The 23273-nt window shown below is 57.4% G+C and overlaps 1 protein-coding gene across 1 annotated transcript in view; it reads left to right on the forward strand.

Moving 5' to 3' along the window:
• The window catches only part of QSOX2 (quiescin sulfhydryl oxidase 2), a 50857-nt gene that overhangs the window by 10789 nt on the left and 16795 nt on the right, over nt 1-23273 (forward strand). Inside the window, exons 2-11 of the mRNA XM_007947039.2 lie at nt 14-161; nt 10684-10784; nt 13102-13150; nt 13662-13767; nt 13907-13997; nt 16616-16761; nt 18214-18348; nt 18525-18654; nt 21365-21487; nt 22704-22854. Coding sequence (XP_007945230.2) covers nt 14-161; nt 10684-10784; nt 13102-13150; nt 13662-13767; nt 13907-13997; nt 16616-16761; nt 18214-18348; nt 18525-18654; nt 21365-21487; nt 22704-22854 — 1180 coding nt within the window. The remainder of the gene's footprint in view (nt 1-13; nt 162-10683; nt 10785-13101; nt 13151-13661; nt 13768-13906; nt 13998-16615; nt 16762-18213; nt 18349-18524; nt 18655-21364; nt 21488-22703; nt 22855-23273) is intronic.

Consider the following 23273-nt stretch of genomic DNA (forward strand, 5'->3'; position numbering starts at 1 on the left):
CCGCCCGGGCGAGGATGCCGTGTGGGTGCTGGACAGCGGCGGCGTGCGCGGGAGCACGACCAACAGCTCGGCCGCGTGGCTGGTGCAGTTCTACTCGTCGTGGTGCGGCCACTGCATCGGCTACGCGCCCACCTGGCGGGCCCTGGCCAGGGATGTGCGAGGTGAGGCGCGGGGCTCGGGCGCGGCCGCCACCCCGACACTCGCGCGGCGGGAGGGCATTGGACGACCCTTCTTTAGGGCCCGTGTCTTTCCTCGGCTGCTGCCCCACGGCGCCTCCTCGCCCGGCGCACCCCACTTGGGCCTGCCTGTCCTCTGCAGGGGAGCCTGCCGCCCGCCCTCTGCGTCCCCCGGGGTCCCGGGAAGCCGGCCTGTCTCTTGCACCCCCGCCCTCGCTCCACGGCTGCCTACGTGTGCCCGCTCCCTTCGTGAACCTCAGCTCCTAATCCCGGCAGGTCCCCCTTTGGAGATGGGGACCCCGTTACCCCAGCTCTCGGGCCTTCATTGGCTCGTCCACGCCACCACCTTTTCCGCAGGAATTCTACTTCCTGCGGAAACCCCGTTCTCTCCACCCTGCGTGGTTTGGTTCCCCGCCCATTAGGTGGGTGCTCAAAGGGAGCCCCCATCTTGGATGCCAGATACTCCCAAAACTGCAGGAGAAAAGGCGCCTCTTCAACGCCTTGCATCGGGCGCTGTGCTGAGACCCGCGGCTCTGGGTCCGCGTCAGACGCCGGGCCGCTGGTAACTTTCCTGTCGTCTCTTGCTGTCTGCCACCTTAGTGATGGTGCAGGCTGTTGAAACAGGCCCTGAGCTACTCCCTGCTTCCGGTGGCAGAGTCAGGGCGGTGGGGTATCGGCCTGTAGGTTCCGGGCTCCGCTCACGTGTCAGGTGTGCCGGTCATTGCACGTTTCCCTGGACGGGGACTTCAGACTGCTGCTGTCTTCTTGTACCTTTCTGTTTTTTCAGGAAAAAAGTCTTATATCTAACCTGCTTGTATTTGTCTCACATCTAAACAAATTAAAGTCTTTTCCCCAGGTTTAAGTAGGGCTTTTATACTTCATTTAAGTGATTGTCTTTAAAATCCATTCCCATCTTAGCACCCTTGTCTTTTGAATCTGCTGCCTCTGTTGTCTTTCATCTGATGTTTTTCAGAAGCCATTCGTGTTTTCCGGGGAGCTCTGATGGCATTTTCAACTACTAACCAAAAGACTGATGGTTCAAACACACTCTTGGGAGAAAGACAAGGGGGTCTGCTCCGTAAAGAGGGGCAGCCTTGGAAACCCTATGGGGCAGTTCTGTTCTGGGTCATAGAGTCACTGAGTTAGCCGTGGGTTGGGTGTGGTTTTCGTGTCCTGGTACTCAGACCTGACATCAGAGACAGAACCTGACGGGACACTTCTCTGTGGACTTCGGGTTTTTGGGGGCCTTTCGGTAGCCTTTGCTTTTAGATAAACAATTCAGGACAGAGAATGGTCCTCTTCCGGAAGTTTTATACTCAGTGACAGAAACAGGTATGTGAATAAAAGTAGAAGTAGCCTTGGCAAGGCTTTTGCCACCTGTTTTTGCACGTTGTTTTTAAGTAAACTCCGGCCAGTTTTATTTAAAAAAATCGCATGACTTTTCTTCCACTGGTTCTTCCGGCACCGTCTGCTGTCCACGCTGGTGCTGTCCACGCTGTGCCCGGTTCTGTATTCCAGCCACTGCAGCGATGGATGCCAGTTTTGGCCGACAGTGTCGTGCTTTCGTTCGGATTTCCTCAGACCTGGCGGTTGGTGACGGGAGGGCAGGTCTGTCCTCTTGCCTGATCAGCCGCAGAGTCTGCTTGGACCCGAGCACGGATTTCTCACTTCTCGTAGTGAGTCAGAGGCTTGACCAACTCCAGTGACTTTGTTGTCTTTGCACTCACCATTTTCTTGCCTTAGGTTTGAGACAGCCCCAACCAAGAGCAGCCGCCAGGATGGCTGGGGAGGGAGGAAGCTGCGAGTTATTGTGAAATTTTCCATTTCAGACCTGAAATACAAGAACTGCAAACCTGCCGTGATCGAAACACCACGTAGGGAGCCTTGAAAACTGTCCCTAGAACTTTGCAGGAAGATTCCTTTTAAAAGTGAAAGTAGCCTAGGTAGTGTAGTAAGACAAGAGAAGGAAAGAAAAGGTCTCCACATTGGAGAAAAAGAAGAAAAGTTAGGTCTGTTCCTGGGTGGTGTGACCTTACATGTAGGAGATCCAAGGAGGCCATAAGGAAAGTTCCAGAGCTGATAGCGGAATTGAGCAAAACCGCAGGGTACAGGTCAACAAACAAAAATCAGTCGGGTTTTTATACACCAGCAGTGAGGAGACTGAAAAGGGAATTAGGGCAACAGCTTCATTTACAGTAGCATCTAAGAGAGTGCAATACCTAGGATTAATTTTATCAGCTAGAAGGACGTAAAGGGCTTGTTCAGTGAAAATTGTAAACTGCTGAAAGAGATTGGAGACTTAAATAATGGGAAGATGTCTCATGTTGGTGCACTGAGAGACTTAACAGTGAAACAGTAGGAGCCTACCTGCCAGGTGTGATTATCTGTACTAATCAGGCACCTCTGAAAGGGCTAGATGTCCAAGTTGAGGCCAGAAGAGCCAGGCCAGAGTGAGATGGGGCTGAGTGTGAAGGGCAGATGTGTCCTGACGGGCCAGGGTTGAGGGAGCCTGGCCTGGGCTGGTGCTGTCTGCTGTGGACGGAGGATGGAGACCAGGGCTGCCACCCCCAGGCATACACTAGTTCCTCTGTCTGTGGTCAGTGTTCCCATTGTCGCCACTGGGGTCCATGACCAATCCCTTGTGAGTTGGGTTATCCCACCAGTCCCCTTGGCGTATGTACACTTTAGACTGGCCCCTTTGAAATTGAGAGTGGCCGCCAGCCTCCCTGCCCTCTGCGCCCTAGCATCTGCCCCAGGGAGTGTGGTGCACACGGGTCCTTTGGGCCCTGCTCTCCCACTGAAGGCAGTGCAGGCTGAAAGGGCTCTCTGGGCCCGGCTTCTGCATTCACATGGGGCTCCCCACCCTGCGCCCTTCACCCTGTGGCCTGCTTGTCACATTATTCAGGGGCACCTCCCTCAAAGCTTTGATGACCTTTCCAGAGTGCCTCTCTGCCTTGATTTTCTCCAGGTTTTGAACTGAATGTGTTCCTTATGAGAGAGTGGCTTGAACAAAAGGTCTTTCTCTGTTGGATGCAGCCAGGTGTCACCCTTGTGTTTATGTAGATGAGACTGTCACTTCCAGGGACTTGTCAAAACAGAACCTGACACCCCTGTGGCCTGGAGCTGTGGCGTTAGCCCCACTGCTGCCGCCACCTTCACAGGTGACAGTGCAGCACCCATACCCGAGGCGGCCCCCCACACACAAGCAGGTCTGTGCCCGAGGTGGCCCCCCACACGAGCAGGTCCGTGCCCGAGGCGGCCCCCCACGCGAGCAGGTCCGTGCCCGAGGCGGCCCTCCATGCGAGCAGGTCTCTGAAGTAGCTCGGGGGCTGAATGAAGGGGTGTGGTCTGAGGATGACCGACAGGTGCTGCCCGGGTCACTGTGCCTCTGGTATCTGCCCCACCTCCGTCTCAGGAGAGCAGAGTGCTGGGGGAGGAGCGGTGGGGCAGGGCTGGAGTTTGGAGGGAACTCCAAGAAAGGGGTGTGAGGCCTGGCTGTGCCCGTGCGGGGAGTACAGGGCTTTTGCTGGAGTGACCCTATCTGTCCTCACAGCCCAGGCCTGGGAGGCTCCACGCCGTGGCTCAGGTACTGGTCGGTGTGGGGCAGGGTCCGTGGGCGCTGACGGCGTGCTCTGGTTCCATCTTGCTGCCACGATGTGGCCGTGGTCTTGTCTCTGCCTCGCCATTGACCACTGCTGTTTGCCCGGGTCTGCTTGTCTGTCTGTGGCTGAGCAGTGGGCTTCTTGCAGACGAATGCTACCAGTTGACTTTCCCAGCAGGTCAGTTACTGCTTATGGGAGGGAGGGGCCCCTCCGGGAGGAGGGGATGTGTGACTGCAGGTGCCAGCCTGAGCCACCAGCCGGCCTCGGCAGCAGGAGCAGGCAGGGCGGAGACCTGGGGGCCACCGGACTCGGGAAGAGGACATGGAGTCAGCAGGTGGCCGTGTCCTTTCCTGACGGCCGAGGATGCCCTGCTTCTCAAGTTGATGGTTATTTCAGTTCCCTGGGGCCAGGTGCCAGCAGGTTTGTGGGCAGTGATGCATGGTGTGTGCTGGGCAGGTGTGTGTGACATTTCCAGACTCTGAGGGGGGCTTTGCAGACGTGCCCAGAGAAAGGCTATGACTGGTTGAGCCTGGGCCGTCAGTGATGGGAATGGCCGCCACGCTTATGCAACCTCGCCCCAGATGCCGTCGGTGACGGGGACAGCCACCACGCTTACGCAGCCTTGCCCCAGATGCTGTCGGTGACAGGAACGGCCACCACGTTTATGCAGCCTTGCCCCAGATGCCGTCAGTGACAGGAACGGCCACCACGCTTATGCAGCCTTGCCCCAGATGCCGTCGGTGATAGGAACGGCCACCACGCTTACGCAGCCTCGCCCCAGATGCCATCGGTGACGGGGACGGCCACCACGCTTACGCAGCCTTGCCCCAGATGCCATCGGTGACGGGGACGGCCACCACGCTTACGCAGCCTTGCCCCAGATGCTGTCGGTGATAGGAACGGCCACCACGTTTACGCAGCCTTGCCCCAGATGCCGTCGGTGACGGGGACGGCCACCACGCTTATGCGGTCTCATCTTGGCATCTTCTCCAAGTTGTGCTGTTTCGTCATTTAATCAACGAGAGTTTGTTCACCTTTCTGGGGCTGTTTCAGTGCCAGGAACAATGTGTAGTGCTGGTCCCTGCCCTGACATCTGTGTGAGGCTGGACACGTGTGTGGTGACGTATAGGCAGTGTGAGCACCAGGTGTGACCCATCAGTATATGAGCTAACACCTGGACAGTCCTGTGTGCCCCCAGCTGGCCGCTTGAACTTGGACCGTACCTGGAAAGACTTTGGCTCAGTCGAGAAGGGCCAAGAGTGGACTCCAGAGTGTGGGCTGGAACCCCGGGGCGGCACCCTGACGTCACCAGAAAGGCAGCTGGAGCTTTAGCGACACATCCAGTCATGTTCTTTGAAATGAGGTTAATTGGTCTTTACTGTAATGGTCCTGGAGCTCGTTGATGCTGGACCAGGAACCAGGCTTTTATAGGTGGACTCCAACACTTGTTGGAGTGTCGCGCATGATGGTAGGAGTCTGATCCTGTCAGGTGAAGTGCTGCAGGCACCTGACAGGTGCACTGGGAGTGAGTTTTCATCTGCCACGAGTAGAAATGTGTTTCATTCACAGCGATTGGTTAAGCCAAGCTTGACAGCCCCCAGCTGTCCCAGGAGGGCGAGCCTCTGTGCCTCGCAGCTGGCACTCCGCAACCCCAGTGTGGAGCTGGGCCAGCCTGACAGGGTGGCAGAAGCAGGCCGTTTACACTCAGCTTTATCTCCGTCTGCTTTGAGTAGTTGGGATCTAGACAGGTGGGAAAGGCTGGGAGGAGGAGGAGCTGAATGAGAGGAAGCTGACCTGTGAAACTCCCTGCTTTTGACTCTTCAGAGCCCGCTGTGGTGTCTTTTGTGTTGCTGTGAATACCGTCCATCTGCCGGGGACTCGCGGTCATTGCTGGTGCCTGTTCAGCTGCTGACGGGCAGGCGGGCCGGGCAACTGTGTTTCCCGGCATCTGCCACCGCCACCCAGCTCTACCGGTCACTGTTCGCCCGGGCAGACAAAGCCTCCTGAGACGTTAGTGGCCCCCAGGCCGGCCGGCCCGTGTTCCAGCAGGGTGGGCTTGTCCTCAGTGGCACTGCTGATGAGCCGTCAGTCCCAGGATCAGTTCTCGTCAGTGTGGCTAAGTCCAAGTCAGCCGAGCACAGGAGAGCAGCTGTGAACCAGAGAGGGGAGGCCCTGTGCAGGGGGCCAGTGAGCAGCCAACGGCTGGCTGTTCTCTTACCAACGACAAGTAGACTGAGCGGGAGGCCAGGCTAGAAGCTGGACCAGCACAAGGCCATCGAGGAAGGTCTCAGAGGGCAGCAGCTGAGACTCGGAGGACGAGGCACTGCCACTGCTGTGGGAACAACAGACGTGCCAGCAGGAGGGACAGCGTGTGCTGAGGCCCCAGGGCGGCCGTCCCACTGGGCTGAGGAGGTCTGCCCCAGGCTTGCGCCCGCGGAGCAGGGAGCTGCAACAGCTGACTTTCGCGTTCAGAGAGCTCCTGGCTGCTCTGGGGAACTAAGGACAGGAACCCAACGGGGAGATGGGGGAGCGGTGGGACTCGAGACGGGACACGTGTCTGAGGCGAATTCACGTGTTCCGAAGTTGACCTTCATGTTGACGAAGGTTTTTGCCTTCTGCATCACTGCGTTTCTAGTGTGTTGATAGCTTTCTGCCAGAACTGCCCAGGTGGCAGGCTGTCCTCCCTCCGGGGGCTCGGGGGCAGAGGGACAGGCGCGCAGCGGCATCGAAGCAGCTTTGTCTGTGTCGGCTCCCAGTTGTTGGCTTCTTGGTGACATGTGACAGCAAGTGGTCGCGTGGCTTTCCTCTGTCAGGTCGCCCCGTCCCAAGGCTCGAGCTGGGCTTGCTGTTTTCTGTTCATTAAGGGCTTGGAAGGCACGTTGAAGTGCCAGCCTCCCCCAGCCCTGGCCTCTGGGCCTCAGCGTCCTCGCCTGTGGTACCTGCCTGTCTCACCAGCTAGCAGAAGCTCCCGTGAAACATCTGTAAGCTACAGATTTACTTCTTTGGCAATGGGGCTGGTAGCTTTTCTTGTCATTATCACTGTGCCTAGGTGGCCATCGGGAGGGCTCGAAGGAGCTGACATCTGTGTTGCCATTGATGGAAGAAAGCCTCTCAGGACAGTTCCCAGAGGAGGAGCAGGTGCAGAGGCCCTGGGGTGGGCGTGAGCTCCTGGTCTGTGCCCAGGGGAGGAGATGGGGGAGAGGACAAGCCAGCCAGCTCCCCGGCCAGTGTTGCAAATGAAACTGCATAGCCCCTGAGGAGCCACCGGGAGTGACTGTGCCTCTGCTGGCCGTGCACTGACCGAGGGCCACCATCCGTCTGGCCTCCACGAGCCAGACTTAGCGTTTAGGACTTAGGACTTAACCGGACTTAGGATTTTAGGAATTTGGTATTCGGTCTTGATCTCAAAGTTTACATTCATCCGATGTAAAATCGGCATGTGGGGTCCCAGCACGCTAGCATTGCTCTCGGGCCCCGGGTTTGGCTGCCAGCCTCAAGTTTGCGCAGGATGGTTGGTGGAGGTTTGAGAAGGCGGCACCCCGGAACCTGGACTCGTGTTTGTACCATGTGTGCCGAGAGCAACCTTGTCCAAGGACTACTCAGGGTCGTGTGTGTTTTACAGCGCCGGAGAGTGGGTGCGATGGAGGGGACAGAGACGGTTACAAGGCCTTTGGGGACCTGGGCCTGCAGGACCAAGGGTGGGCCCAGTGTGTAGGAGAGCTACTCAGCACCAGATGGGGTCATCTCTCAGCACACAGGTGCTGGGAGACGTCCCTGACCATGGCTGGCAGCCGGCCTCCACACCTGGGCCTGTCCCTGTGCCCCCTCGTGGTCTGTATTACAGATTCCGTTCAGTCGGGCTCTCAGTAGTGGTTGCCCCACCCTGCTTTGGCACCCCCCCACCCCCAGTGCCGTCTCCTGCAGGGAGGAGGAGCCGATTTGTCAGCTGAGGTGTGGATGAGGCGCTGGGCTGACCTGCTGGACAGGCCACGTGGGTGCTGCCAAGGTGTTCCTGGTCTTGGTGGTGGCAGCTGAGACTATTGACTGCTTTTCCTTAGTTACGTGGCTTCGGGGAGACCTCAGTCCCGCTTCAGGAGCCAGCTGGATGTGGACAGGCACTTAGCAGCAGAGTGTGGGAACACGCCCTTCTCCCCTCTCATTGGCTCCCTTTGCTTCCTAGTGACACTGGAAGGGCCGTGATAACCCCGAGGGAAGAGGTGCGTTTCCTGAGCAGAGGTGGGCTGTGAGGTGGAAGCCAGCACTCGCTGGATCAACACTGCACAGATGCATGAGGCTGTCATCCCGAATGCTGTCGGTTGCCCCACCGTGTCCTTAGTGCCGTCTCTGAAGTTTTGAGGCGTGGCCTGTGCTAGGGAAGCTGCTTACACGGTGTTCAGCTGTCTGGTTTCAGCAGCGGTAGCTGGTGGAGTGAGGCCGTGTAGGGCAGCAGCTATACTCAGTGACAGTTTTAAGTGCCCACTCAGAGGTTTCCAGGGTGCCGAGTTGGAAGGCTGTGGGAGAAGGGGAGCAGGGCTCGGGGGCACCACGTCCCTGAAGGGCCCTTGTGCCTTCGGGTGGGACCACTGGTCCCCCTGTGCTCTGAGTCTCTTCATGGACTCGGGGAGGCCGCCGGATCAGGAGAGGATTCACGTGGCAGGCAGGGAGGTTGGTGAGTCGGCACAGTGTGACTTCAGCGTCCTCGGAGCAGGAGAGAAGCTTCAGAAAAAGAGCTCCCCTGGTCCCCGTGGAGGTTGGTGGGGAGCTGGTGACCAAAGGGAGTCCCCACACGTCCCTGCTCAAGCAGGCCCTCCGGTCTCTGAGGACCGTCCCAGGTCGGGGGTAAAGGGGGCGGGGAGGTCACCTGGCCAGCGGTGACGGTGAAGGCTCTGCAGACACCGCAGCACCGGAGGGAGGCGGCTGCGTGCGTGAGAGTCTCCCCCAGAGAACAGACACGGTGGTGGTCTCAGTGCAGGAAAGACGGGCGCAGTGAGCACCATCCACGCGGGGGGGAGCACAGGCTGGGGGCCACGTTCCTCAGGCAGCAGAGTGCAGGGAGAAGAGAGAGACGGGGAAGCCACAGACCTAGAGGTCCCCAGTCCCAGTGAACGGCCCTGTCTGCTCCTGACTCACGCCAGCTCAGTGCAAACGATTCCATTAGGGAAACTGCATCCTGACGAGAGTTGACAATGCTGAGCTGTGAGTATGCGTGCGTGCGAGTGTGTGTGTCTGTGTGAGCGTGCATGTGCATGTGTGTGTATATGCACGGGGAGCGTGTGGGAGTGCATGCGTGCGAGTGCATGCGTGCACGTGAGCAAGTGCATATATATGTGTATATGCTTGGGGAGTGTGCAGGTGTACGTGAGCAAATATGTATATGCATGGGGAGTCTGTGTGTGAGTGTGTGCATTTGTGTGCATGCAAGTGAGCATGTGCATATATATGTGTATATGTGGAGTGTGCGAGTGTATATGTGGAAATACGTATATGCATGGGGAGTGTGTGCATATGTTTGTGAGTACGTGCGTTTGCGTGCATGCAAGTGCATGTGGATATATGTGTGCATATGGGGAGTGTGTGTGCAAGTGTGTATGTGCATGAGTGTATGCGTGTGCACCCCGTGCAGATGTGTGTATGCATGTTTGTGTGCGTGTACGTATGTGTGAATGTATGGGAATGTGGGTGTGAGTGTGAGTGGGTGTTTTGGTTACCTAGTGCCACTCTGACAAGAATATACCACAAGTGGGATGTCCTTAATAAACAGGAGTTTATTCTCTTAGAGTTTGGAGGCTTTAAGTCCAAGTTTAAAGCACCAGGCTCTAGGGGCTGGTTGAAAGCCCCACGACTCGGGCTTCAGCTCCACCTCCTGCTCCCGGCCCACTGGAGCTAGATGCTTTTCTTCAACTCAGCTGCTGGCTGCTGAGACTGACAAGCCCAAGGTTGACAGTCCCGATGTTACCACACCACACCACAGGCCATTGATTCCAGTCCATTGAAAGTCCCAAGGTCAGCAGAGCATGACAGGCTGCCGAACAGTGACATGGCTACATGCAGGGTCCAAGCGTGCCATAAGCTAGAGACCATTCCCAGAGCTGCTGCTTATGTACGGGAAGGGAAGCAGACCACATACCCACAGCAGCTACTCAGCTGCTTGTGGTAAGTCCCACCATGGAGTTGACTGCCATTCTCATCATGGGCAATAACTACCACCAGCTGCCCAGCCACTCAACCAGGCCCAGCCAAGTTGACACACAACATAACCACCACAGTAGGTGTGGTTACGTGGGGGGTTGTCTGTTAGAAATACGCACTGATGGCTTCTTTCGTGACACGGTCTGCTCTCCGGGATTTGCTTGTGGATGGGTCCAGGAGTGGGGGGGTCTGGGGTAAACAGGGTTGCCCGTGAGCTGGTAATTGCGTGGCTGCCACCATGATGGGCACACGGACTGTGCTCTGTTGGCACTTGTTCTATTTGTGTGTTGGGACGTTTTCCACGTTAAGAACATTAAAAACAAGGATGAGGGGAAAGAGATTTAAACCTTGCCTGATGTCTGCTCCCGAGAATGGCAGAGTTCAGGGGTTTGTGGGCAGTGTCTTGGGGGGCTAGAAGCACTCGGACAATAGCCTGGCTGCGTTGGGTTAATCCCAGGAGGCCTGTGGGTGTCCCTGCTGCTGGGCTGATTGGGGTTTTGATTTGGTTCCCGAGGGGCCTGAGGGTTCAGCAGAAGTCCGCTGCTTGATCCCCATCAGTGACAGGACACGTCCACCACGTACCCTCTGCTGCTTGGCATCCTGTCCCTCATTCCCAGCATAGTGGGGAAGCCTGCTAGGTCGGTCTGCCTGCATCATGCACCCGTGGGGGTGCCACCCCACCCCAGCCACACTGAGGTCATGTTTCTGATTTTCAGACTGGGCTGCTGTCATCCGCGTGGCCGCTCTGGACTGTGCCGAGGAACAGAACCACGAGGTGTGCCGGGCCTATGATGTCCACTTCTACCCCACCTTCCGGGTGAGTGCCCACTGCCCCAGAGGCCTGGCCCAGCCCCTCTGGTCGCCACACTCCGCTTCATGGACACGTCTCGGGGCGAGTCCACCACACCTGTGGTCCGGACTTCCACCCACTCTGGTCTTCTTGACACTTCTTAGGAGTTTATGTTTGGAAAGTGTTTCTGTGCTCTGGTAGCACAGTGGTTAAAGTGTTCAACTGCCATCCTAAAGGTCAGCAGTTCGAAACTACCAGCCACTCCACAGAAGAATGATGAGGCTACTTCCATGAAGACTGATAGCCTTGGAGACCCTATGGGGCATTTCTGCTCTGTCCTCTAGGGGCGCTGTGAGTTGGAATGGACTCCACGGCAGTGGGTGTGGTTTCTTTAGTTTATTGTGGGGCTTTGCACATATCCACATGCACACATGCATACACGCATGTGCACACAGTCACATGGGCAGAGACATATACTACATATACACTTACTGGTGCACAGACATGGTATGCACTCACGTGCACACTCCGACACTCAGGAGCATGTTGTGAGTGGAACAAGCCCCAAAGCCTGTGGAGCCCGTGACTGTCGGAAGCACCCAGCAGCCCTCTCTGTCCCCAGTTCTTTTGTGATGGGGGGAGGGAGCAACTGGTAGGAAGTTCTGTCTGTAATACATCTTGATAGGTCGCAGGTGACTTATCTGTTGGCTTTTCTCCTTGACGTCTGTCCCTTGAGAGCAGGGGCCCTCCAATTTGTGTCTCCATCTCCATAGGCTGGGCCTGGAGAGAGGACTGGTGGGGGACCCCAGTGTGGACTCCGGTGAGGCCCCAGTAAGGGCTGGTTACCGAGTGGCTTCCTATGGCCCCCTGGTCCGTGGCTGCGCTGTCCACCACGTCTCCTGGGTCTTGAACACGTGGCAGAGCTGATGCTGGGGGCCTGGCCTTAGGCCCCCAGCCAGGGCTGGCCCCAGTGTGTGTCTTGTGGCCCCTGAGTCTCTCCTCAGGGCTGTGATGGTTGTAGGCCTCTGGGCGGTGCCTCGGGCAGCTCCCTCCTGAGGGGCCTGGGACTGACAGGGCCCAGTGTCGTGGGGCCGTGGCAGCTCCCTGCCGGCAGTGACGGGGTCAACCTCTGGACTGTCCTCACGGGGCCTGGGAACCTGTCGTCCCTCCCGCGCCCACCCTCTGAGCACCACGTGCTTCCGTCAGCACCCGTGCTAACCCTCTGTCTCAAACCTTGGGCCTTTTTCTTGACCCCATGATGTTGCTGTGGCTCACTTGATGTTGGGGGTTGATGCTGAGGGACACCACACGCACGACCACCTAGTCGCCTCACCCCCCCGGGCTGCCGAGTCGGCGTCTCCCAGACCTCTGCTCTACTGAACAGCGTGGCTGTGAACGTTCTCACCCGTCTCCCTGGTTTGTGGGCAAGCATTCCCTCCAGGTGGAGACAGGGATGGGGTGGGCCCTGCCCTGCGTGCCCCCGTCCTGCATACCCCCAGTCTATGCCGCCCTGCCCTGCACACCTCTCCCCACTGGGGCCTGAGCACCGTCAGGTGTCCCCGGAGCCAGCGTGGGGCCCGCTGAGGTCTGAATTCGTGTCTCCAGGCCCTCCATCTGGGACGTGTTTAGCCTGCTCGCCACCCGCCCACTTGTCTCTTGGGTGGTTTGTGCTTCTTCCTCCCTGCTTTCTTGAGCTGCTGCTCCGTCTGATACTGACCGCTCTCAGCTGAGAGCTGGAGTACTGTAGCCCAGCTTGTCACTTGCCTTCATGTCTTTAATGAAGGAAGTGGTTAGCTTTAAGATAAAAGCCCTCTTTTCTCCTTGAAGACACGTGAGCATCTCCCCTTCCCTTCTGGTCTCTCCTTCACTTCTGTTCTCCCCACTTCTGGTCTCTTGACTCCACCACGTGGCCAAGGCCACAGGCTGCAGACCAGGAGTCAGGGAGAGGGCTGGCAGCCCTGATCCTAGCCCTTCAGAGTCATCCCTTCCCCAGCCCCAAGGGCTCAGAAAACAAACGTAACGGAATTTGAGTACTCAGCGCAACTTAGACGTGTGGAGGACTCAGGAGGAAACACAGATACCCAGGACCCTCTTGGAAGTGTGAGGTCTGCCCTCAGTTAATGTACACATGGGAGGTCCCCTTCAGTTAACGTACACACAGGGAGGTGGACTGAGGCACAGACCACCCTCAGTTAACGTACACACAGGGGAGGTGGACGGAGGTCCCCCCTCAGTTAACATGTGCACAGGGAGGTGAACTGAGATGCTCCAAGATGTGAATGTTTTGTAGCTTAAATATTGGGCAGACATGCCAATCTTTACTTGTCTTCTGTTTTCCTTACAGTATTTTAAAGCGTTTACAAAGGAATTCACAACTGGAGAGAATTTTAAAGGTGAGCATGGGAGCAGCAGCGTTTGGTTTATTAGCCTCACCTCCTAAACCTGTGAAAACAGATGTGGTTTTAGGGGACGTACAACTCAGGTGCAGTAACTGCCCATCCCTGGCCTCAGTGCTGTGCTGCCTCCTGTCCCTGGAGAAGGCAAACGTGGGTGCACAGCTCATGGGCGCAGTGAGCACCCCTCTCAGGTGGGGCCACACCTGCCCGCCCGCTCATGCCCCCCACCTGGTCTGCGCTCCTGGCCCTCTCGCCTGTGTTGGGCCTGCTCTCCAGGCAGCCGTCCTGCCGGCCTCTCTCCCTGCCCTGGGTGTGGCCTCAGCCCCCGTGGGCTCGCCCTGGCACTTGCTTGCCCTCTGCTGCTGGGGCCTGTATGCAGCCCACATACAGGGTGGGCTCTGGGACAGCCCCCTGCAGCCGTGTGGGGAGCAGGTGCCACTGCCCTTGGGCCGGAGGGTGCGACATCTGTGTGGTGCAGACCGGCCATGAGCATTTTGCTGTCCGCCAGGAACCGACCGGGAGCTGCAGACGGTAAGACGGAGCATGATCGACTTCCTGCAGAACCACACGGAGGGAGCCCGGCCGCCGGCCTGCCCGGCTCTGGACCCTGTTCTGTAAGTGCCCGTTCCTGAGCGGCGTGGCGCGAGCTGAGCCCATTTGTAGGGCGTGGACCACACTTGGTGCTCTGAGCACTTGTGCTTGGCCGTCAGCAGCTCCAGAAAGTGCTAAGAGCTTTTTTTTTTCTCTCGAAAGGCCCAGTGACGTCCTATCCCTGTTTGACAGCCGTGACGGCCGCTATTCGGCCATCATCTTTGAAAACAGCAGCTCCTACGTTGGACGAGAGGTGCCAAGCCCTCTGCATCTTGTCTCGGGCTCACCGCGTGGCGTGCGTCTGGCGTGGGCCTAATGCTGATCCGTGTGTGGTTGTGAACGCTTCGGCAAGGCTCACATTCACGGTCTGCAGAGCTGTGTTTGTGGTGGTTAGCTGATTCCCTGGTGTATGGAAGAAGGTTAGGATAAAAGACTGTCTCAGAGAGGAAAGCTGGCAGGAGCTGGGCCAGGCTAGTCGTAGGCGTGAGCTGAGGGAGGAGCACTTCTGGACGTGTAGAGCCTTGAGGGCTCGTGCGTCTTACACTGAGCGCCACTGGCAAGGCCCTCCCTGTCTGGTTCTGACCTCTCAGAACGTTTGGCAAACCCAGTGACTTCTAGGACATTGTCTCTGAGGTGGGTCTGTTGTGTCTCCCCGCCCCGGTTGCAGGACTCTGAGGCCTTTGCCTGGCCGAGTCTAAGTGGGACGTGGATGCTGACATCCACGGTCTCCCAGGACGTAAGACACATCTTGAGCGTCGCTCTGTGTGGTCATCTCTGACCCACTGAGGGCTTTCTCTCCTGTTTTCCTCCCGTGGGTGGCAGCTTGGGTCCTGGTCAGAGTGTTTCTGGGTGCCACCTGGAAGGAGGCTGCAGGCAGTGGGATTTCATTTACCTCAGTGGGGGGGGTCGCGCATTGCTCCCACCTGCGCCTCATCACTGCCCCTACACCCAGTGGCACCTTTCACGTGTTGAATGGCTGCAAGCAGGACCTGCTCTCCTCGGGGAGTCACCGCAGGCCGTTTTTGTGCTGCACCTCTCCCGTCACCAGTTCAGGGCTGGCCAGGCCTGTCCCTGGGAGGGGAGCCACTGCGGGCTGCAGCCGACGTGTGGCCCGCGGTGAGGTGCTCGCTCAGCCTGTGCACTCAGCCCTGCTTAGTGCCTGCGCCTGTTCAGAAGGTGACCGGTCTCATTGACGGCCAAGAGGGGCCCAGAGAAGGACCAACCGCTGAGGTCCCCCACCTGCTCTCAGGGCACCTGCCTCAGGGAATGCAGGAGCTGCCCCCTTAGAGCTGCCCAGGGCACAGCGTGACTAGCGCCAGCTTTATAGGGTGTGCTGCCTGGCAGATGTGCTGCGGTTGCTGTAAAGGTGACACGGTGGTGCAGGTGTGTGACCTCTGACTTCGTGAGGGGGGAGGAGGGTCATTGTCGGCGTCCACCGCCCACGGCTGATTCCTGAGGTGGGGGTCAGACAACCTCCTCTCACCAACTTTCCATCCCCTCTGCCACCACCCCTCCCACGGCACCCTCTGCTTCTCTGCTGGGTTCAGTACTTGGTTGTAATGGCTACATACAGCTTCACAGACCATACTCACAATTAAGAGGTTTGTTAGGGACGTAACAGGATACAACTCAGCATCAGGATCGACTTAGAAGCAGGAATGACTCAGAATGCAGCTCTTTTTTTTTTTTCTTTTTCCTTTTTTTTATTATTAGGATTTGGGTGAAGATTTACAGAGTAAATTCACTTTTCATACAGCAGTTCACATATACTTTGTCTCATGTCATTGACCAAAATTTACAATGCAGCAGCTCCCCTCCCACTTCCTCCCCATAGTTACCTCCTCCCAGTGTCCATCCAGAAGGCAGCTCTTGATCAGAAGAGCTTCCCCTCCTCGGCCACTGGGCCTGCTCGGGCCTCTTCAGGCGTGTGTCACAAATCTTAGCTCTCCCGCGTGTCCAGAGGGGCCGCGCTTTGCCAGCCAGCCTCCTGCCCGAAGGCCCGAAGGCCCGAAGGCCCGAAGGCCCGAAGGCTCTCACTCCGCCGTCTGCTGCGGACTGGTCCCTGGTTCTGCCTCTGCTGCTGCCTGTTCTGTGCCCGGCTTCTCTCCGGCCACGTGACAGCTCGGTCTCTTGTCTCCTGGGTCTGGGAGGCTCCAAAAGACCTGCTTCACTCGCGTCTCCCCTTGGCGGCAGTGGGTCCCCTCATCAGGGCTCCATATACCTTTTGGCATGGTCCCACCCCCAAGAGCATGCCGTGCGCCTTGTTTACATTATTAACAAGCTATCTAATCCCCTTGATGGGCCACAGGCACCTCATTTGCACAGCCCCGCCCAGTCATTTGGTGGGAGTTACAAAGTCTGTGGCTACAAGAGCCATATTAAGTAATCCACTGCACCACAGTTAGTCTGAAACTGCGAAATGAGATGATAATTGCTGCCTGGAGACCTGTCTCATTCAATTGCTTTAGAACGCAGTAAAAAGTAAAGGTCTGTGGTGATCTGTCTTATAGAGAAAGGAGCCCTGTGGTGTAACAGTTAAACAGTCGGCTTCAAGCCAGAAGCTCAGTGGTTGGAATCCACCAGGCCTCCCTGGGAGACACGACCGGGGTACCCTGTCTCCCTGCAGACTACAGCCTTGGAAACCCCGTGGGGCGTTCTGCCGGCAGCTGCACCGGCAGCCCCTCCTCACACGGGCGGAAAGTAGCTGGATTCCATATCCTGCTCTTGGTGGGAGGCGCCGTGCCACGCCTCCCTCTTTCTTCTTGACCTCACTCCTGTTCTGTGAGGCACTGCGCAGCTGGTGCCCGTTGCCGCGGCGTTTCTCAGCCCAGCCTGCCGTCTGCAGCGGCGCTGACACGGGCCTCTCACCAGGTGATTCTGGACCTGACCCCCTACGAGAACGTGCTGGTGAGGAGGGCGTTGGACTCGGACGGGGCGTTTCTCCAGAAACTGGGCGTGTCTTCGCGCCCTTCGTGCTACCTCGTGCACCCAAACGGGACACGGGGCCCCGTTGACATGTAAGTCGTTTGGCGCACAGAGCGTTTGCAATGTTGGCGGGATCCCAGAACTTGGCTGTGTGTAGACTTCTTGGACAACGTCTCCAGCAGACAGGGAAAGTCTGGTGGGCGGTGACTGAAGCGCCCTGGTCCTGCCCACCCCACCCCCAGGTGTGTTGGTGTAACCACATCTGCAGAGCCTGGGTCCCGCCCCTCCCCCGAGCATGTTGGTGTAACTGTGTCTGGCTGCCTGTCGTCTGTGCTACACTTCATTGGGTTTCAACCAAACCCACCTAGTAGGGTGCCTCCCAGGCCAGGTGCCACGTGGTCCATGTCTGCAGCTGTGACCAACGGGGCCACATGCTGGCCCCTCGCCGGAAGAAAGGACAGGCTCCACTCAGCCCCTTTCCCCACTGAGCCAGTGGCACGTGGCTGTACACAGGGTGGCCGTGGGCCCCAAAAGATCCGCTCAGCAAAGCATCATAGTCAGACACACGGCCATAAAGAGAAACGCGGAGTGACGTCTGGGGCACTCTGGTCCACGCCACCTCCCACCTGCACCACCAGCCCGCCCCCAGCTCTGTGCGTGAGCCTTGCCTCTGGCAGGAAAGCCCCGTCTCGGCTGAGTCCCTGTGTCCTGCAAGGCAGTAACAAGACAGCAACAAGACAGCATTCACTTCCTGGCCCCGTGGAGCCTGTGTCTCCCATCTGAGTGTCTGGTGGTGGAGGCAAGGGTCTGCCTAAGCCCAGTGTGCCCTGCTCTGTGGTACGTTTCTGTCCTCAGGGTGGGCAGGCCAGCAGGTGAGGGCCCTGGGGGCAGGGTGGTCTGTCTCTGTGGTCCAGCTCAGCAGAACCAGCCTGAACCCTGTCCAGTGGCCAGGCCAGCACCCCTACAGCCTGGCATGCCAGCTGTGGGGCCTTCCTCAGATGCCACATGGTGATGAGTGAAATGCTTGTTTAATGATCAAAGGATCATGTCGCAACTCACAATGATGTGGCCATAGTTTTTCTCTGGAAGTTAAGCCTCTGAGGGTGAGTGACCTGAGCCACGCTTGAAGTGCTCAGTACTGGTGTACGCCCTCAGGGGTTCCCCTGTTCCATGCAGGGGAACAGGCAGGGCCTTGGCCAAGGTCTTGATCTGCAGGGAATCCACTTGAAGAGGGATTCTTACTGCAGTGTGACTGAAGCCCATGGGTCCCCACTAAACATCACAGAGCCACAAAGCCACGAGGACTGGACCTCAGTGGTCATTGGGGGCGGTGTGACCTCAGGTGGAGCGGGGCTCCCCGAGGCAGGGCCACCGCGTCTGTCGTGTAGGATGCCCTACCAACAAGCACCAGCAGGCAGGAGGCCGGATGTCCTGCGTGATGGGATGGGTTCCCAACTAACCAGGGCTGCCTCATGGGGTCTTAGCGCCTGTCACGGGTGCCCACCTGGCTTCAGATGGGAGCTCTGCCCTCTCCTGTCCCGCAGCCCGAAGCCTTTCCGGTCATTTTTCTCTGCTTACTTGAAGTCACTGCCCGGAGTGAAGAAGAAACCTCTGTCCGCGCCTGAGAAACCGGGCAGAGAAGAGGACGTAGCCTCCCCAGTCTGGAGGGAATTTGATAAGCAAGTACCCTTTCACCTCATGGGGAGTGGCTACCTGGCACGGGAGGCGGGTCCCTGAGCTGTGTGCTGCCCAGGAACTGTGGGCACTGTCCAGGGCGCGGGGGCTGTGGCACCTGGCGAGTGCGGGAGGTCTGGGGGGAACGGAGGTGTGTCAGTGACCCGCTCTGCAACCCCAGGTCCCGGCTGTACACCGCAGACCTGGAATCCGCGCTGCACTACCTCCTGCGGGTGGAGCTGGCCTCCCACAAGTCACTGGCCGGGGAGGAGCTGAAGACACTCAAGGACTTCATCAGCCTCGTCGCCAAGGTGCGTGTGTCCCCCCGTGGTGGGGGGGTGGCTGGGCTGCTTGGCACAGAGTGCAGAGAAGGAACCGGAAGGCAAGGTCACCTGGCTGCGGAGGGAGCAGGCGGGCTCAGGTGAGACCACACACTCTCCTCACTCGCTGCGCACGCTATACTCTGACTTATCAGCAAGCATTTCCCGAGCGTTTACCATGCGCACACTGCGTGCTCAGCTCCGGGCATGCCCTTCACAGGGAGGAGATGGAAACGCTGCTCTGTGTAGGCAGCAGCCCCAAGTGGCTGAGGTGTGTGCACGTCAGATGGTGCAAGTTTGGGGGTTTGTGCATAAGGAGTCAGAGGGGATGCAGGGGGCTGCACAGTGGGGGACATGGTGTGGTTGGCATTGGCGCCTGGCCAGCTCTGTCATGTTGGTTGTACCCAAATTGCTGTTAGCTAAAGGGGGCTCTCTTGCCTCTGTGGTGTGGTCCCTCTCTCTCTCCACCTCTTACTCTTATCATTGCTTTCAGGGGACATCATACCATGGTTGACACATGGGGTAGATGATTCCCCGCCCCCTTTCTCTGCAGTTTACTCAGACGTCCAAAACAGACTCTTGTTGTTATGTGCCATCGAGTCGGACCCGACTCATAGCGACCCCTCCTTGGGTTGCTGAGGCAGTATCTCTATGGAAGTAGATTGCCCAACCTTCCTTCTGAGGAGTGGCTGGTGGGTTTGAACCGCCAGCCTTCTGGTTAGCAGTCAAGTGCCTTAGGCACTATGCTACCAAACTGAGCGCTGGTAAATTTGGTAACTTGCGTGTTATTGCTAGGTGCCATCGGCTGACTCATAACGACCTTATGTACAACAGAACGAAATACTGCCTGGTCCTGTGCCAGCCTCCCAATCCCTGGTGTACCTCAGCCCATGGCCACAGCCCCTGTGTCGCTCCATCTCCCTGAGGGCCTTCCTCTTCTCCGCTGACCCTCCACTTTACCAAGCATGACGTCCCTCTCCAGGGACTGGTCCCTTCTGACAACATGACCAAAGGAGGTGAGACAAAGTCTGGCCATTCTCACTTCCAAGGAGCATCCCGGCCGCACTTCCTCCAGAACAGATTTCTTCATTCCTCTGGCAGGCAGTCCATGGCACTTAAAGTATTCTTCACCAGCACCACAACTCAAAGCCATGAGTTCTTTGGTCTTCCTTATTCTTTGTCCAGCTTTCAAATGCATATGAGGTGATCGAAAATACCACGGCTTGGGTCAGGTGCACCTTAGTCTTCAGAGTGACATCTTTGCTCATTAACACTTTAGAGAGGTCTTTTGCAGCAGATTTGCCCAGTGTTACATGATGTCTGATGTCTTAACTGCTGCTTCCGTGGGTGTTGATTGTGGATCCAAGTAAAATGAAATCCTCGACAGCTTCTGTCTTTTCTCCATTTATCATGATACTGCTTATTGGTCCACTTGTGAGGAGTTTTGTGACTGTAATCCATACTGAAGGCTGTAGTCTTTGATCCTCCTCAGTAAGTGCTTCAAGTCCTCTTCACTTCGGCCAGCGAGGCTGTGTCATCTGCATGTCGCCCTTCTTCCCCATCTGGTCTGGAAGCTCTGCTGACACCTGTCCACCATGGGGACCCTGCTGGTATTTGAACGGCGGTGGCCTAGCCTCCGGCCTCCAGAAGCACACAGGCCCCACAGTGTGACAAGCTGACAGATGAGTCATAACCTCTGTAGGGGTGAAACTTTTTACAAAGTTGAGAGAGCGCTATCCCTGCTCTAGCTGTGTGTTTCAGAATCACTGTGGTTGGAAAAAGGAGCTGTGGTGGCATACTGGGTAAGGCATTTGGCCACTAACCAGAAGGTCAGTGGTTCAAACCCACCAGCCACTCTGGGGAAGGAAGGTGGGACAATCTGTCTCTGTAAGGACTCACCACCTGGGAAACCTGATGAGGAATGGACTCAGTGGTGGTGGGTTTGGTTTGCATTTGGTGGTTGGAAAGCTTGGAGGTTGGGAATGCGTGTCCATTTAGTGAGGTCGCAGGACCAGGGTGGCAGGCCATGTCCGGCTGGTTTAGCTGGGTCCTTTCCCAGGTTCACTGGTCTGCCAGCTGCAGTGCCAACATAACGTCCGCATCAGCGTTCGTCATTACCAGCCTGCTAACTGTTCTGTGGCAAAGCCTCTGTGGCCCTGAGTGCTCGTACAGACAGCTGCCTAGTCCAGGGCACTGGGAGGAAGTTGGGGCACCAGAGCTACGCAGACAGTGACAGCAGGCAGGGCTGGCACACGTGGTCATGAACACAGCAGGCACCAGCAGGCAGCCATTTCTGCAGGGGCCCAGGGTGCCTGACAGCTCTGTCAGTGAGTCACATGTTGAGGTCTGTCGTCTGTCACTGAGGTGGCTCCTGGTATGTGTAGGGATGGTGGCTGGAGGTGTGCTGGGTAAGCAGGTTGGCAGGCCAGACATGGAGGACGAGTGGAGGAGCTGGGCACAGAGCCCGCCCGCTGCCCGTAGTGTCCTGTCTCCTCTGGGAGAGGCCTCCCCCTGACTCACACAGGTACCCTGAGGGCCCGAGTTAGGGGTGCTTGGTCTGTCTACTGGCTCTGGGGCCCAGTTCCCCCGCACACTCTTGGACGGACACCCTGAGGGCCTGAGTTAGCATTGGTGGGGTCTGGCTGCCGGCTGCAGGCCCAGTGTCCCCAGCTGCTGTCTTAAATGTGACCTCCTCACACAGCTGTTCCCTGGCCGGCCGCCAGTCAGGAAGCTCTTGGAGATGCTGCAGGAGTGGCTGGCCAGCCTGCCCCTGGACAGGATCCCCTATGACGCGGTGCTCGACCTGGTCAACAACAAGATGCGGGTGAGTCCCCATCCTCCTCAGCCTTCCCTGGCCTCCCCTCCTTTCCTGCCCTTCCCCAGCTCTCCCTGGGCCCCTGGGCTCAGGCCTGTCACCACATTCTGTTACTGCCCTCACGTGTCATGTGCTCCGTCCTCCTCCTGAGAGCCCAGAGCCCAGGGCCCACCCTTCCAAGTAGACCCCTGCACTAGGCCCCCACCTCCTGCCCTCACAAGGCCAGGCCAGCTCACAGGAGTCTTCTGTCTAAGGACAGCCAGACACATACCTGGAAGCCACTGTCTCCGTGGGGACAGTCTCATGAGCAGTGTGACTGTAGGGCTGTTGGTAAACTCACCTGGATCACCCCCTGAAGTCTAAGAATGCGGTGGGGCCTGCTGGGCACCAACACGGGGCAGCTTACTTCCCCCAAGTCCAAGGCCGGCAACAGTTCTGGCCACCTGGGGAGTCCAATAGCCCAACATCCGAGAGGACCATGAGTGTCAGCCTGAGCGTGCCGCTGGGCCCTACAAGCACGTGCCCTCTGGGGCCCTACAGCTGCGTTGCTCACCTTTGGCCCGTAGCAGAAGTGATACCAGGTTCTCTCCCAAGCCTCACTTTCATGTGTGGTCCTCCACACAGGGAAACCCACCCAGTCATGGGCCAGAGAGGAGGCAGGCCCCGTGGTCATCCTACAGGGTCTCCCCTGCATGTGGGTGGAGGGTCCTCCTTTGCACAACTGCCAGCTAGGTTGTAGCCATGTCAGGCCATCAGCCACCTCTGTTCCTATGACACGAGCCCTCCGCCTGTTCTGGCTGAGAACAGTGACCACTGAGCAAGTCTCTGTGAGTGTCATTGTAACGGGTTCTCTGAGTGTCATCATGGCAGGTTCTCTGTGAGTGTCATCATAATGGGTTCTCTGTGAGTGACATTGTAACAGCTTCTCTGTGAGACATCATAACAAGTTCTAGTTTGTTTCACATTGCTGACTTATCCAGACACAGATGTACTTTCTTTCGCCCCCAAATGAGAAAAGGACAGGTCACGCTTCCACAGTTTGGGGATTCCTGTGGTAAAGGGCTTCCTGTCAGCTTTTCCCTCACATTTGTTTCTTTATTGCATGTCAGTTTCTATGTGGTGAATGCAGAGATCTTGCACATAACCACGGCCTCTGCAAAGTATGGGACCATTGTCAACTATTTTTAATTTTAAAAATTAGCCTTTATTCTTCTCCTTTTTTCAGATATCTGGAATATTCCTAACCAATCAGGTCAAGTGGGTTGGGTGTCAAGGAAGCCGACCAGAGTTGAGGGGCTACCCCTGTGCCCTCTGGAAGTTGCTGCACACCCTGACGGTTGAGGCAGGAGCTCGCCCAGATGCGCTGGTTGGCACAGGTGAGCCACCCAGGGTGCAGTCACTTGTCTGTACATGTTCCATGTGTGTGCCTGTACGCAGTGTCGTCAGAGGCCAGGAAAGACTTGGTTTGCAGTCATGAGGCAGTGTGTCATTGCAGTTGCCTGCAGGAGCCCCTTGCCCAGGAAGGCAGGGTGGACATCATCTCAGAAGGCATGGCCTGTCTGCAAAAAGTGCTCCAGACAGGAAGCATCTCTGCAGGAAGATCCCTCTTTGTTTGCTTTGAAGAAGGCACAAGAGTAACATACTTGGAAAGGCGGACCAGTTACTATTGTTGCAAATCACTCCAAAGGAAGCCTTTGGGTGCACCTGTGTGTCCCAGGGTGGGGACCAGGCACAGCTTCACCAGGCTTCTGCTTCAGCTCACTTAGGGGCTGTGGGCATGTGCCAGCCAGACTGG

This window comes from Orycteropus afer, unplaced genomic scaffold (assembly GCF_000298275.1).
Source record: "Orycteropus afer afer isolate SDZICR_OR568_19922 unplaced genomic scaffold, OryAfe1.0 scaffold00174, whole genome shotgun sequence".
Lineage (NCBI taxonomy): Eukaryota > Metazoa > Chordata > Mammalia > Tubulidentata > Orycteropodidae > Orycteropus > Orycteropus afer.